This window comes from Theobroma cacao, chromosome 4 (genome assembly GCF_000208745.1).
Source record: "Theobroma cacao cultivar B97-61/B2 chromosome 4, Criollo_cocoa_genome_V2, whole genome shotgun sequence".
In the NCBI taxonomy this organism is placed as follows: domain Eukaryota; kingdom Viridiplantae; phylum Streptophyta; class Magnoliopsida; order Malvales; family Malvaceae; genus Theobroma; species Theobroma cacao.
Window position 1 is genome coordinate 27886178 of NC_030853.1, and position 15141 is coordinate 27901318.

The 15141-nt window shown below is 35.9% G+C and overlaps 2 protein-coding genes and 1 long non-coding RNA gene across 3 annotated transcripts; 1 reads left to right on the forward strand and 2 right to left on the reverse strand.

The window, feature by feature from the left end:
• Positions 2533–6067, forward strand: LOC18602980 (probable serine/threonine-protein kinase WNK9). The gene is made up of 7 exons (XM_007034686.2): positions 2533–2745; positions 2880–2917; positions 3020–3247; positions 3390–3610; positions 3738–3895; positions 3982–4423; positions 4642–6067. The coding sequence occupies exons 1-7, from the start codon at positions 2641–2643 to the stop codon at positions 5697–5699; spliced, it is 2250 nt and encodes a 749-aa protein (XP_007034748.2). The 5' UTR covers positions 2533–2640; the 3' UTR covers positions 5700–6067.
• LOC18602982 lies at positions 7784–8422 on the reverse strand. The gene is made up of 2 exons (XR_001927400.1): positions 8193–8422; positions 7784–8048 (listed from the first exon to the last, which is right to left on the reverse strand). It is a non-coding gene; the product is annotated as an uncharacterized LOC18602982 (long non-coding RNA).
• LOC18602984 lies at positions 10928–14038 on the reverse strand. The gene is made up of 6 exons (XM_018119184.1): positions 13555–14038; positions 12406–12508; positions 12061–12116; positions 11592–11756; positions 11341–11454; positions 10928–11258 (listed from the first exon to the last, which is right to left on the reverse strand). Exons 1-6 carry the CDS (start codon positions 13906–13908, stop codon positions 11166–11168), a joined length of 885 nt encoding a protein of 294 aa, XP_017974673.1. The 5' UTR covers positions 13909–14038; the 3' UTR covers positions 10928–11165.

Here is a 15141-nt window from a genome sequence, read left to right on the forward strand (position 1 = left end):
TAGGATAAGATTCCTAATTAAATTAGGATAAGGTTATTGTATTTGATACTATAAAAGGACCCTATGGGTTAAAGAATAATTATCACCTAGATTTAGAGATAGTGATTTAGGTGTACGTGGGATAAGGGTTTTGAGTTTGAGACTGTTCTTGTATTCTCCTGATTTTTCTCTTAGTGACTTTTTCTCTGTTGTTGTGCCCAGTGGACGTAGGTCATCAAAAGACCGAACCACCTAAATTCTTGTGTTCTTGTGGGTGTGCTTGATTTCTTTCTTTCTTTATTCTATTGATTGGGTTAGATTTTGGGCAATTCTTTAGAGACAATTCCGCAATTTCCCAACACAAAACATGAATTCAATGTTAATAAATTTCTTAAATTATGTACATATTACATGGTTCATATTTCTTCAAACAATGAGATATAACACCCTCTCATGTCTAATAGTATTATAGTATGACCACTTGTCAAATAAAACACATGTACGACCTAAAAAACCTTATGGAACGAACATTAGCTTAAAGTTTGGTATACCAAATGAAAAGCTACATGTATGCATTTGGAAGAGGACAGAGAATTTATTGAAAACAAAAACAATAAAGTTGCTTTTATCATATAAAAATTATAAATTCTTTTTGATTTTCCAAAATCAACAGCTTTCTGATTTTTTGACCCATTTTTCATGATTAAACCTGAACTACAATTATTTTTACCCTATTTCATCCGTATAAAAAAACTGTTCAGTGTAAGAAAAGTATATATATATATATATATATCCACCGACCACAAACTATTTGAAGAGTACGATTGAAGCTACAAGCAACCAATAAATAAAAGCAATTAGTAATAATAAAACCCCTTTTTGCTTCTTTGTTTGGTTAACAAGGGACAAACGTTCTAAATTTTCAACAAGAAAAATGGCTAAAGTATGTTTACCTTACCTAACTTTTTCTAAATAAGGAGAGTGCATGAGCTGCTAAGTCTAAAATTTACTTTTTTTTTATTGTCATTCTTTAGAATTAATGAATTTATACAGAACAATTTAGATTTAGTTTAACAAATTATTTATATTTTTAAGGGAACTTGATGTTTAAAATTCGAATATTTATTCTCTTTGGTAAATTTTCTTAAACCTTAAATGTAAAAAAAAAAGAAAAGAAAAAATTTGCAACATCATGTAAATGATTTGATATGTTCAAAATAAAAGGATTGATTATGTCATGTTCATCGTGAGATTAATTTTGAGTGAAAATTGATTAGCTAACTATATGGAATAATTTTTCTATAGCCATATGAATTTTCATAATTTTCACTTGAAATTAGATGGTTACTATTTAATGACATTATTATTAGTAAATATACCAAGAAAATGGAAGTTAAGATTAGGTAGTTAAGGGTAGGAACTTTTTGGTACAAGGTTCAATGCTCTCCGCAGAAAATAACAAAAGAAGCATTCAAGAGTGTGAATTGATGAATTAAATCCTTTTCGGGTACAGCCACTGGGTAGTGGCCCAGCCCGCATGCTTGCTTTTTATTTTTTATTTATTTTTTCAGTTTTGAACAAATATAAATAAATTAAAAAGAAAACTACATGCACACAAAGTACCATCCTCGAATCAAAAAGCCATCACGAGATTTTCATGACGCAAATATCATGTTTGCTTTTTTTATTTTTTTTCAAACAAAGCAAAAATCCCAATAAATCCACTTGACCTACAAAAACCACAAAAAAAAAATATAAATAAAAAAATAAAAAAAATGTTGGTTGGTCCAGGTATTGCAAGCTGTTGCAAGGCTTAGAAGAGAGAGAAAGAAAGGATAGAGAAGACTGACTCGGGGTTGAGGGAGGGGCTGTGTTTTTTTACAGCTCGTGATCAGATAGAAAGGAACATTAAGAGACGTTTTGGTTTTTGTCAGGTTCTGTAATAAGTGGGGGCAACCTGGCCCAAGGCAAGCCTTGTGAAATCTTTGCCTCGTTGTCCATTAGTAGTTAGTTGGCAATTGACCTTAACTCTGGTCCCTTCGACGTAACCCTCCTTTCTTTTCTGGGGAATTACCATTAGGGGCAATGAATTCTTAATTATTATTAATTTTTTTATCATAAGAAAGTATATTTTATTATTAAACTTTTAAAAATTAAATTACCAATTTTACCCTTAATTTTAAGTCGAATTTTCAACTTTCAACCAGCCTTAGCAGAGGAAAGAGAGAGAGAGTGAGAGGTGCCGGCAGCCACCAGCTCGATCTAGCTCAGTCAGGCAACAATCCGGCTTGATGAGGCCGAAAACGGCCTCGTCTGACCATATCCGGCCAGCCCGAGGATAAAATGGTACTTTTGATTTTCTTTTTTAACAATTTTAAAAGTTTTATTTCCTTTTGGATAAATAATATAGTTTGATAGGTATTAAAGAATAATAATTGTGGGTCCGTTGCCCTTATTTGTAATTTCTCTTTTTTCTTTTTTTCCTCTGCGTCGCTTCTTCTTCACACTCATAAATAAACAACGAAACTTAAAACTAAAAAAAGAAAAAGAAATAATCATTAGTTTCCTTTCCTTTCTTTTCCCAGTTTAATTATTATTTTTTGAGTGATTCATCCTCTTTCCCTCTCCTTTAAAAGCATTGTTGAAACTCCGAAAGTAGGAATGAATGGTGAAACAAGCTTTGAACAAGAAATGGATGGGTGTCCAAGCTTGGAACCTGATTATTCTCAGTTTGTTGAAGTTGATCCTACTGGAAGATATGGAAGGGTAAGTTATTAAATAACTAAACACCCTTTTTGGCAAACCTTTGGTTTTTGCTTTCTACATTTGTTTTTCTTCATTGGTTTTTTTTTTCTGAGAATTTAAAGTTTTGATTCTGAGTCCCATATTTTTTTTGGCAGTATAATGAAATTCTTGGCAAAGGTGCCTCAAAGACAGTGTATTAATTCTCTCTTGCTTCTATTTCTTGTAAATTCATGATTTAATATATAGATGTTGTTGGTTAATAGGATGGTGTGTTTTGGTTTGCTTAATTTTTCAGTTATAAGGCTTTTGATGAGTACGAAGGAATTGAGGTAGCATGGAATCAGGTGAAGCTTCATGATTTCCTGCAAAGTTCTGAGGATCTCGAGAGGTTGTACTGTGAAATCCACCTCCTGAAAACCTTGAAACATGAAAACATCATGAAGTTCTACACTTCTTGGGTTGATCCTGCTAAAAGAAACATCAACTTTGTCACAGAAATGTTCACCTCTGGTACTCTCAGACAGTAAGCATTATGTAGTCTCATAGAATTCTGTCAATCCTATTCTTTTTTTTCTGTCTGTTTTGGTTATATGAGTCTTCGAATTAGCTTTTCTTTTCTTTTCTTTTTTTGTGAGGTTGTCCTTAACTTTCATGTTTTCGTAAAGGTATAGGCTAAAACATAGAAGAGTAAATATTAGAGCTGTGAAGCATTGGTGTAGACAGATTTTGAGAGGGCTTCTGTATCTACATAGCCATGACCCCCCTGTCATTCACAGAGACCTCAAGTGTGATAACATTTTTGTTAATGGAAATCAAGGGGAGGTCAAAATTGGTGATCTTGGCCTGGCTGCAATCCTCCGTAAATCACATGCTGCTCGTTGTGTTGGTATGTTAAAGAAAAATTGCAAATTCTTCTCCTTTGTATAATTGTTTATTGGTGCTTTGTATGGCATCATTTCTTGTATAATAGACTTAATTTTCGAATAATACCTTCTCTCCGTTATTGTACTCAGGAACACCTGAGTTCATGGCTCCAGAGGTGTATGAAGAGGAATATAATGAATTAGTTGACATATATTCTTTTGGGATGTGCATCTTGGAAATGGTTACTTTTGAATATCCATACAGTGAATGCACACATCCTGCTCAGATCTATAAGAAAGTTGTTTCAGTAAGAACTATAGGCTCTCAAAATTTTGCCTTATTGGATTCACTCGTCTCTAGCACTTGATTTGAAATGTTTTATCTTTGATATAGGGAAAAAAGCCAGAAGCTCTGTACAAAGTAAAGGATCCTGAGGTTAGACAATTTGTTGAAAAATGTTTAGCAACTGTATCCCGTAGGCTTCCTGCCAGGGAGCTTCTGAGAGACCCTTTTCTCCAACTTGATGATTGTGGATCTGACTTGAGACCAATAGAATACCAAAGAGACTACTATGATGCAGGACCTCTAGTGAGACAACCTCTTTATGATATTAACCATAGTAACAACAGCTCTTTATTCAACAGCTACACCAACTATCTTGGTTATGGACCTGAGAATGGTTTGGGTTACAATTCACTTGAATTTGAAACAAGTGAAATTGATCTCTTCACTAGTCAAGAAGATGGACATTTGGGAGATGTTGATCTTACTATCAAAGGCAAGTGGAGAGAAGATGATGGCATCTTTTTGAGACTCAGAATTGCAGATAAAGAAGGTTGGAGTTCTGAACTATCTCCTTCCAATATTCCTATTTGGTTTTCTAAATATTCTATCTTTATCATGATTAACTGAAATAGAGAATAATTCTCTAGATTCCTGTTGGACTACAGAGTCATAAATTTCGATTCTCTTGTGCTTTTTCAAGTCCAGGTTTAGTTATATTCTTTTGCTTCTGTTCTGCATTAGTGTTACAAAATTTAATTCTTATTGCAGGTTGCTTTCGAAACATCTACTTCCCATTTGACATTGAGTCTGATACAGCATTAAGTGTTGCAACGGAAATGGTTTCTGAGCTTGATATTAATGACCAAGATGTCACTAAAATAGCAGATATGATTGATGGTGAAATTGCTTCCTTAGTACCAGAGTGGAAGAGGGGATCAGGCATAGATGAAAATTCACAATGCTTGAGTTCAAGTTTTTGTCAAAATTGTTCTTCAAATGGCTATATCTCAGGTTATGTATCATCAAGTAGTGCAGGTGCCAAGAACCTGCAAGTTCTTCAGTGCTCGAAACACGGATGTACTGCTATCCATGGCCGTTTTGAAGAGATCACATACCAAGTTGAAGGGCCAGAGCAATGTGTTTCAGAAGGTGCAAATGCTTCATTACACCGATCAAATGGCATCCACTATGCTGACATTTGGGCTCAGCGAGAAGGACCAGAACTAAGTTCATCAGGTCCCAAGGATATCCACTGCGATGAGGCAAATGAGACTTCGGACCAGTCAATTTATGGAAAGGAGGAGAGAATTATAAGCATAGATAGTCAAAGTGATTCCAATGCTAGGAACTCTTTCTCTGCATACCATTCAGTGGATTCTGGTTTCTTGGATGATTATGAGAATGAGATTAGACAAGAACTAAGATGGCTAAAAGCAAAGTATCAGATGCAGTTGAGGGAGCTTAGAGACCAACAATTAGGGGTCAGACTGAGATCTCAAAGCTTGACTCAAAGTTTTAATGACTTGGAGAACGACAAAGATACCAAAGCTTCAATGTCTTCAATTTTGGCATCTCCTAAGAGAGAAAGCAATGGACCTCTCCTGAAATCATTACCCTCGGGGAAGCATCTTACTTTTTATTTTTCTATTGATGCTGAGAAAAAATGTGCCAGTTTTGCAAGCCAAGGAGACCAAATTTCTGAGGCAATTAGTGGTTCTTATAACCCTGAGACAGTAGCCACTACCAAGAATTTCTACACAGGAGCCTTGCTTCCACACCCTCTTTACAGGGCATCTTCCCTTCCAGTTGATGCTGTAGATGTGTGAGGTGCGAAATTCTCTAATTATGTTCACCAGATTCGAACACCACACCCTCAAATCATTTACAGGCTGACTCACTCTATAAGTAAAAGTGAAGGCAAACGAAATTTGTTATTCAGAGGGAGATCTAACTATTCACATCTTGTAAGGTGTCCAAGACGGATCACTTGAGTGAATGAAAATCAAGCTATTGTACATTACCCCACTTACATTAAAGTATGAAAGGTTCACCAAATTTATCTAAACCAAGCAGAAGGGGGATCCTCTTGTCCTCATTGATGTATTGTCTGTGAGAGAGAGACACATAGAGGATTGCAAGTGCTTAGGATCTGTCATGTCTTCAAAGAATGATGCTGAGGAGGGCATTTTTCCAACCGTCCATGCCAATGTACATTTAACATTAAAATATGTCTGCTGTAGCTAGGATCTATATCCACATTCCCTCCACAGTTTTCAACTCCCTGCCCATGCAAATAAAGTTTTAAAGTCTCATAGCTCCTAATGCCCTGCACACAGATGACAGATCACCTATGAAGTCCATTGCCATCCCGCAGGCCCTAGCTGTTTTTTTGTATTTTTCTCTTTTTCTAAAGTAGACCATTGCACGACTGTGGTCATTTTTTATGAGAACAAAAAGTAGGATGGTCCCAAGAAGTTTGATGGTTTTTATGGCTCAACAAGTATATGTCACCAACCTAACTGCGGCGCCATGTGATAATCTGCGTGCACCACTTGCCAACTTGGTTAGATATTTAAATGGTATGAGGCTCATGCAGACTATATACAGCCACAAGCCACAAGTTTCCCGGCCTGGGGTGCAAGTATTCTGCATGCTCACATAAGTTGAGGACACACCGCAACTTGAACTGCAGCTTTCGGATGATTGTGTCTGAAATGTACATATAATTTAGGATCCCAGAACAATGAAATATTCAAATTTAGCTCGAAAACATTGTAAATTGAACATTTTGGTATATAGTAATGAACATTGTAAACTGTAACTTTCAGGAACTTAATGCTTTGCATCCCAGCTGCTCACGAGACCAATAAAAGTAGAAAAAGTTAGGTCATGGAAAAGTGCTTTATTATCTCACACGTATACAGATTCCTTTATGACTCCCCTTGCAAACAAACCTTCCGTTGTTGAATTTTACAACAAGAAAAGCAGGGAAAAAGTGAAATCTTTCGTACATAAATATGGGATTACATAATCATTACTTTTAAACCTTGCATTGAATGTTGCCTTGCTTCTGTCTTCATCATTGACAGTCACAGCCTCCACTTTGTCACATGTGCCCCTGCCAACGACTTTTTAGAGTGCCTTTCTGCACCTAATTTGGAGTGTAATACTCTCTGTATAGTTGTGTTTCCTTGGAAGATATCAGTCTTCCAAATGTCAATCCAGTTGATGCCATAAAGGCGCTGACAACTCAAAGGAGACGTTATTTATTAGAAAGATTAAAACTTTTACTGTTTTCTTGACGAAGAAAATTGCAAGTCGTTGCGGGAAATATGCTGTTGGAAGGGTGCAAATTCCCATTGATTGAAGCCCCAAATAAAGACGTTAACCTTGGGGTTATTGTGACCTCTGTACTTCGGCTCAACAAAAAGAAAAAACTTTGGGGTTCTGAGTTCTGACAACAAAGTCAAATATGTTTCATAGTTGGGCAAAGCCCAAGTCGTGATGCCCCAAACCAAACGTAACGTCTTCAATGGCCGAGAGACCATGAAAGATATGCTTCGGCCGATGTTCATAGGTGACTTCTTTGCGAAAGACCGGGCTTGGAGTGGACTGACTAAATTCAAATCGTAAAATCCAGCCTACTTCTTCATAAGAGTTTGCTTCATCAAATAACAGGCTATGCACCAAATTTAAGTCCCCTGCTGGTTTGGAATCGCTACCCTGGCACACTTTCACCAAAATAAGAAAGCTTGAACATCCAGGATATCTACGTGAAAATGTTCAGTCCTTAATTTCCATACCATAGTTTTGCTGGAACTGATGTCACAGAATTCAATGCCTTCACGAAAAAGTATGTAACGGGCTTATAGTGAGACGATGAGAACAGAGTTCAAAGAAAGCAAGCAGAGAGAAGCACAATCAAATCAATACTCATTCATGCCATCGAGCTAGTTTACTTCTTTCAGGGAAGAAATAATACTGCAATACAATCATCATGAAAAAGAAGAAACAAAATATGAAGCACACCACTATGTAATCCTTGCTTCAAATTTTATCAGCACTGGGAAAGAATGGTCTTTTTATTTGAACATTTGCGACATTTTCGACGTTGGAGAGCATCAAAGTAAGGATATTGAGCTTGACTTGCAGATGAATGCCATAACGGTAGTAAGCTGAATGGTGCAGCAATGATAATCAGGTTGCTATTTGTTAAAATAAAAGAAGAAAAACAAATAATTAAACAGAAGAAACGGGTACAAATGAAAATTTTCTTCTTGCCACAACAGAAAAGTATAAAAGCATGGGTTTCAACTGACCAAGAATTTCCAACAAATTGGTATAGTACAAGTGTTTGTAGTTTTGGCAGTTGTGATCAATTCTCTTTGAACCAAGCTCGCTTTGGCAGAACATGCAACCTGCTGTAAGACAGAAAGAAAAATAGGAATGGACAAATTAAGGATGGGAAAATCATCAAGAAAACATAAACATTAGACTTTGAAGAGTGATCAAGTGCATGTATAACTAAAGGGTATTTGGTACAGTAGAACTGTCAATTTTGCTATAAATCTAAACACACATATATATCAATTACCTCTCAAGTCTCAAATCAAATACCATGTAATTGTAAAGGTAGGAAAAAATTGTTATAATTGAAAAAAGTTTCCATAATATTCTGTTTTCACCCTTCGCTTATTTATTGGAGTTAAGAGTGGCAAAGATACCAAATAAAAAATATATATAAATAACTAGTGTTTAATTTTTAAGAGAGCATTATGGCATCGTAATTGTAAAAATATAGAATTATTTTAAAAAAAAAGCTTATTTAAGTTATTTGGTAAATTATGATTAATAAAGAGTTTTTTTTTTCTTTATATGAAAAAGTGCAAATTATATCCAAACTTTTAATATAATAACTAGTACATATATTTCCATATTCAACAAGTTGAATTGGAATATCTCGTTTTTCAAATCGAAATAAAAAAATAAAAATTCTATCACTGTGAAATTTCCATGAAACTTAACAAAAAGTGATTGTTAACTTTTGATAGTAGTTAGGTTTAATGGTTTACTAAGAACGATATTACTAGCTAAGAATAGCTGTAAAAGAAACTCATTTACAGGAAGAAGACTGATCCATAAATTTATTGAAGTTAAGGTAAAAATACAAACTATATACAAGGGAAGCTGCCTGTTCCATACATAGTAGCCAATGTTTCAACTTCAAGCATTGAAGTATTGCGTCCAGTCAACAGCACCTCGAAAGCCTAAGAGAAAGGGGGAAATCTATACAGAATTTGGAGATTTTTAACCCGTACCATAGTTTGTAGGAAGAAAGTTTATCCAAAAATTGAAAGATATAGCAAGTAAGAATATGAAGCAACCGCTACCAAGATCATTATTTGACAATCAGCAGGCCATTCATCAAAATAGTTTGAGTGCTGTGATGATGATGATGATGATGATGGTGATGGTGATGACCATATCGACCTGGTAGCAGAGAAGGAAGATCCAGAACGACCCCTTCGATGTCGCCGTTTCGAAGCTAGAATGATATTGATTAAAGCCATAAGGTGGACTGCAAGGAGCTAGTATGCTATTTTGAGCCAAGACTTAGGGATGGGTCTGAAAGAAGGTGATGCAAAATGGATAGTCGCTTTCACTATTTATAGTGATAATACCTGGACTTGTGGGTTGTTCAAGTGGGCATGTCCTAGGTAGCTTCTCTACATTTTCTTGGAAAAAAAACATCCACTAAGAGCAAGCTTTCTTTGAATAATGGAAGGGTGAGATCATCGAAGATAGTGTCAGCAAACCCATTTTTTCTAAAGGTGAAAGAAAGTTCTGGATCCAAACGTTAGTCAAGAGGCAACAACCAATTTTTATATTTATATTGTTGTAGCACATGTGCAATCAATCTTCATGCTATTTTCTCCTTATATGTTTGCAATATTTTTGAAACAAACCTGATCCATTCAAATGTAGAAAAGTTTAAAAAAAAAAAAAACAAAGCAATATTTTCAAGGGTTGTAAGCTGGGTTACTTTGGTTTGATGGATATCCTGCTTATATTTTGCTTTACATGTAGAAATGGTGCAAATACTAGTTCCAGTCTCTTCATGGCATTCTTTGTAAAAACTAGGCCGAGAATTGTGGTCATAAAACTCTACTTGAATGATGATGGTGATGATGATGCCTATGGCATGAACTATTAAGGCTACAATAAGAGCAAAAATTGGATTCAGAGAATGTGAGGCAAGTAGATGGAACTTTTTCTGTTAGAGAATAAACTTAGGGCGGTAGGTTTTGGCCTTTTGGGTAGTGGTATATACCATAAAAGGCCGTTTCACATGCCATTGGTTTTTTAAAAGGGCATAGCCATTCCCTACAAGGCCGCTACTTCCCCTTCATTTTCTTGGAAACTTGCCTGTTTGCCAGGCAAACCTGCTAGGAACGATGGTAAAATACACCTGGCCAACATCATCAAGGCATCGCATCACTAACAAAAATTGCTCGCCTTTCCCTGTTGCAAAATTGCTCTCTTTCGTAACTCAGATTGGTATTGCCAGCAGGTTTTCATGTTTTTTTTTCTGCTTTTTCATATTATGAAAACCTTAGCATCTGAGTTGTTCAAATGGCTTTGTAATCTCAAGTTAACTATCAGCTTTTTGATTTGTCATTGATAATTAAGCCTATTGAACATATCAAAAATATTTGAGAGGATAACTCACCATTGCTGACACTTCTTGCAAAAGTCTCTGGTTTATACCCATTGTTCTGGCAAACACATTTTGATGGTGTGAGCTTTCTTGAGTCTGTAATCAATGTAGATGGCACCGTCAAAACTTGTGCCAGCATCTAGGTGGGATCCTAGTGATGTTGATTAATGAAGAAACACTTGGATTTGCAGTCCCTTTCTTTTTTTCATCATAAAATAAATGTTGAAGAAGAAAATCTGGGTTTTTTCACCATAAAATTTGACACCATGGCATGCTCATGCTGGCTACTTTGGTTGGTAACGTCAAAAGAACTCCAAATAACGGGGAAAACAAAAGTTATCAGCATCAGCATTTTTTGGAAGAAATTTTTATAGGAAGAACTTAATTAGATGAGTAAATTTCCCACACTTGAGTCCCTATATATGCCAGTGTTCAGTAGTAAATTCTAATTTAGTAGAACACTACAAGGAAGACATTGAGACTTGAGTGTTCGTTCTTCAAGCATTGCAGTATTTATGGATTAAAACCAGTACGCATCGAACTACATCTACACAGATGAGATCTGTAGCAGTCATCATATTCTCCTTAACTGCGGGTAATTTTCAAGCAATTCCTCAACTGACAAAGAATCAGTCTCATCTTGAGGGGTCCAGAGTACCTCTACACCCTAAAAGAAAGATAGAAATTAGTACATATTAGACATCAAATATGAATGAATAAGCTAGAATGGCAAGTGAAGAATCTCTTACCTTAGTTTTGCTAGAACAGATTTCTCCCAAAGATTGCAAGGCCTCCTTCACATCGTCAGTTGTCCTGATAGTTGGCAGGTTGTGTGCACCTTGCACGGCCACCAGTACTGTTACCTGTGTGAATGATATATGTATTGAAGAAGCTTGATGAGATGAATACAGGTCAAAGAAGTCCTCATGAGGCGGTCTGTTAAACTTATAACTAAAAATTTTCATGATGAAATGGCAGAAAATAACCATGGAATGCGTACCACTATGCAGTCCTTGTTAACCTTGTCAGCTTTTGGAGCAACAGCTCTTGTCCTTTTAAAATTGTTGATGTTTACCAGTGACTCTACGTCAAATTTCTGCCTTTCTTCCTTGGAAAGTCGTTTAAAGTGCTGTTCAGCGCCTCCAATGGTCCAACAGCGAGTTACCTTTGCGGAAAATCGTCAGAATAATATTGTAATTCAGTAGAATAAAGGCGACTGTTTCATCAAAATAATACTCAACAATACAACATTATCGAGGCTTATTAATTGAACATCTTTCCAGTGCACAAGGAACCAAATATTGCAATTTACCCTACTTACAATCTACTACTGAAACACGCACTTAAATGGAAATGATACCATAAAATTTTATGCTCAATTGAAGTGTGAAATAAATCATTGTGATATGATATGAAAAACAATACAAAGGAACCATCAAATGAGACAGCAATATGCAAGATGGACTTACAAACGAATAACCATAAAGATAGTAATCTGGATGGCGAAGCAGTGATGATGTTGTTTCTGGAATCAAAACAAGAGAATTAGATACTTTGATATGAAGCTGACTTCAACTACTAGGAAGTTGGCATTTCAAGTGTTTGTGAATTGCATCTGATTCTTGAGCACATTTTAGTGTTCTACCCTGGATTATAATGGTAATAAGATAGGCAGCAGAGAAGAAAGAACAGACAATCAATTATGCTGCCATGAGAATTTTTGTGTTGTTTGAAGAAGCAGGGGAAGTAAAGGAGATAAAACTGAAACACTAGAATTAATACAACTCAAAAGTGTACAAAATCCCAAAAATTACCTTCCAATATCAGTTGCCAGCCATTTGCTGTAGAAGTGTCTGTTGTGGTGGCAATTTCAGTCAGTTCTCTTTGCAAAGAACGAGCTTTTGCAGATAAGCCAACCTGAATAAAAGGTGAAGAAACTTTACTAGTGTAAATCCAGTACTCCCTATAAGGTCGCATGTCATAAATAAGCAAAATATAAGAAAAATAAAATAAAATCCTGCCTTTTTGCTTTTTGAACTTTCTCAAGTACCAAACACAAAATGGAAATTCATCAAGAGAGCCACACAGACTAAAATAATATCCAGGGGTGAAACAAACCACAAGTCAGAACCTGACGATGTACCTGAAGGCTGAAGCATAAGGAAGGTATCTCCCCCCTTGAAAATGCAATGCAGAAGAGTAACACCCGTAACTACCCCGAAAGAAACCCAGAGCAATATCAAAATTATTGGCTCAACATCACATACAATTGCACTTTCAGAACCCTCACCACTGTCATAGTTACTACCCATGGCACCACTAGAGGAAGAAGCATAGGAGACATACATGAAGCAGAGGAACAGAGCGAAAACGATGACAAGTTTTAAAGGTTTTGCTGTGAACTTGAATGCAATTGTAGTGAAAGATTTTTCTTGTAAGAGAAAGAATAGAGCTTGGGTGGATTTATAGAGCTGAACTACAGAGAGGGACTTTGGAGTTCTAAGCGGGAAAGGTTCATGGGAAATCAGGACCGTCTCATTGTTTTGTGCCCAACAACTAACATGGGACAGCCCAATTGGACAGTTGTGATTCCTCTGGTATCTTTTCACTTGTATAGTGGAAAGCTGTCACATTCATAAACATGAAAATTTCTTATAGAAAGCACCGAGAGTCTAGCCTATACTATCCTTGAAAGGTAAACTTCATAATATGATTATCAACTGAGGGTAACTTTTGATAGCAGCAAGGTTTCATGATCATTTCTATCCACTGCCTTAAAGGGTTAGAAAAGCAATCGATTCATGTTGCTAAAGCTCTGTTGTAGACTCTAATTGAATACTAGTAATATTTCCATAGCTAGTAAGAGAAAGCATGTGAACGAATAGCTGTGAGTTTGGTACAATAAAAAAGAACAAATTTTATTGATAAACAAATGATACTAAAGCAAGGAAGTGGAGCCTTACCTGAATTTGTAGAATACTTGTTCCACCTTCCACAAAGTTAAGGTATACCAAGTATGAAGCTGCTCCCATAAAAATGGTTAGCATTACATAAGCACCAGCAGCCGATTTAGAACCATTCCCTTGATTGGCGTTCATGGAAAATCTAGGATGGGAGTCGTAGAGCCCATAAACACTAGATGAATGATGATGGTGATAATCATGCCGGCGCGAAGAAGGTGAACTCCCTGAAGAGAAAGAAGATCCGCCCATTCGACCACCAGAAGCTGCAGAGGCTGCATATAGGTTGTGGGATATTAATACGGCTACAATAACAGCAAGAAGTGAAAGTTTTACAGAACTCTTTAAAACCTTCATGGAGCAAAATCAATTGCTGTTTTGGGGTGAGAATGATGGAGTTAGTAAATCTGATAGAAGAAGATGGAGCTTTTTCTATGCAAGCGAGAAAGCTTAATGCAGTGGGTTTTGGGCTTTCGGGTAGCTTATATATAAATAGTTAAATACCATAAAAAGACCCCGTTTTCTTACATGCCATTGGTTTTTAAAAGGGCATAGCCAGCCCCCATGTAAGGCGGCAAGTTGCTTGAACTTGGAAACTTCCATGTAGATGTAATGCAACGCAAAGTTGCTTGCCTTGGAACAAGTCATTATGGCATCCCATCGTTAACGAAGGGGATCTTTTTATCAGGATTACTCGCCCTTTACTCACTTTTTCAATTTTCTCAGCGCGGATTTCAATTGGCATGCTTCTTTTGTATATCTCATCTCTATATTTAAGTATTTGGTCCAATAATAAATTATAAATACATGTTTTAAAATCCTTCTTTTTCAATAGAAAAGAAAAAGTATTATAAATTATAAATACATATTTTATAAATACTCGGTAATTTTTTTCTCGAAACTGTAAGTCAATTTTCATCAGTTTAAGGATGATCAAAAGCTTTGGAAGGTAACTAAAATAAACTCTGTTTTTTCCATAACAAATTAGTTGAAATATTTTAGAATATTTCTTTATTGTAGCAAAGTATATAAGAAATTACCGGTTTTCTTGCTAGAGGATTGACGTTTATAGATAATGCAGTGTAAGAAAGCATAGTTCATCGGCAAGTCCAATGGATGGTAATGTGATGGCTGATCCTGATTCAGAGTCCTATTTTCAGTCTGATACAATAGGTTGAAGGCATATTAGCAGCTCACTTTTCAATAGTCCTGGTTTCCTTGTTGGTTTTAGCACTAAGGGTTCTTCAGATCCTGATACGCTTCGGAGCCCTACTTCTCCTCTTGAGTTGAGAGTTTTTGCAAATTTTAGCAACCCATTTACTGCACGTTTGGTACAGAGAATAGCTTCTATTCTCATGGTTTTGCTCTACTTCCGTTTGGTACAGCAATGCCATAAAAAATAGCTATTATTTAGTAATAACTATTTTTTAAAATGAGGCAAAACTCACGCATAATTACACTCGAGCTTCTCCATGAGTTTTGCTATTCCATGACTGAGGGAATGGCTCTAAAATATAATAAGATTAAAATTACCCTTATAACTTAAAAATATTACAATCCTAGACTTATAAATACTTTTTTTTCTTTTCA

Coding starts and splice junctions, on each gene's coding strand:
- LOC18602980 (XM_007034686.2), top strand. CDS start 2,641: ATGAATGGTGAAACAAGCTTTGAACAAGAAATGGATGGGTGTCCAAGC. Junction 3,248..3,389: donor ACCTCTGGTACTCTCAGACA/GTAAGCATTATG, acceptor GTTTTCGTAAAG/GTATAGGCTAAAACATAGAA. Junction 4,424..4,641: donor CAGAATTGCAGATAAAGAAG/GTTGGAGTTCTG, acceptor TTCTTATTGCAG/GTTGCTTTCGAAACATCTAC.
- LOC18602984 (XM_018119184.1), bottom strand. CDS start 13,908: ATGAAGGTTTTAAAGAGTTCTGTAAAACTTTCACTTCTTGCTGTTATT. Junction 12,509..13,554: donor CAAGTATTCTACAAATTCAG/GTAAGGCTCCAC, acceptor CCTTTTATTCAG/GTTGGCTTATCTGCAAAAGC. Junction 11,757..12,060: donor ATCTTTATGGTTATTCGTTT/GTAAGTCCATCT, acceptor TTTTCCGCAAAG/GTAACTCGCTGTTGGACCAT.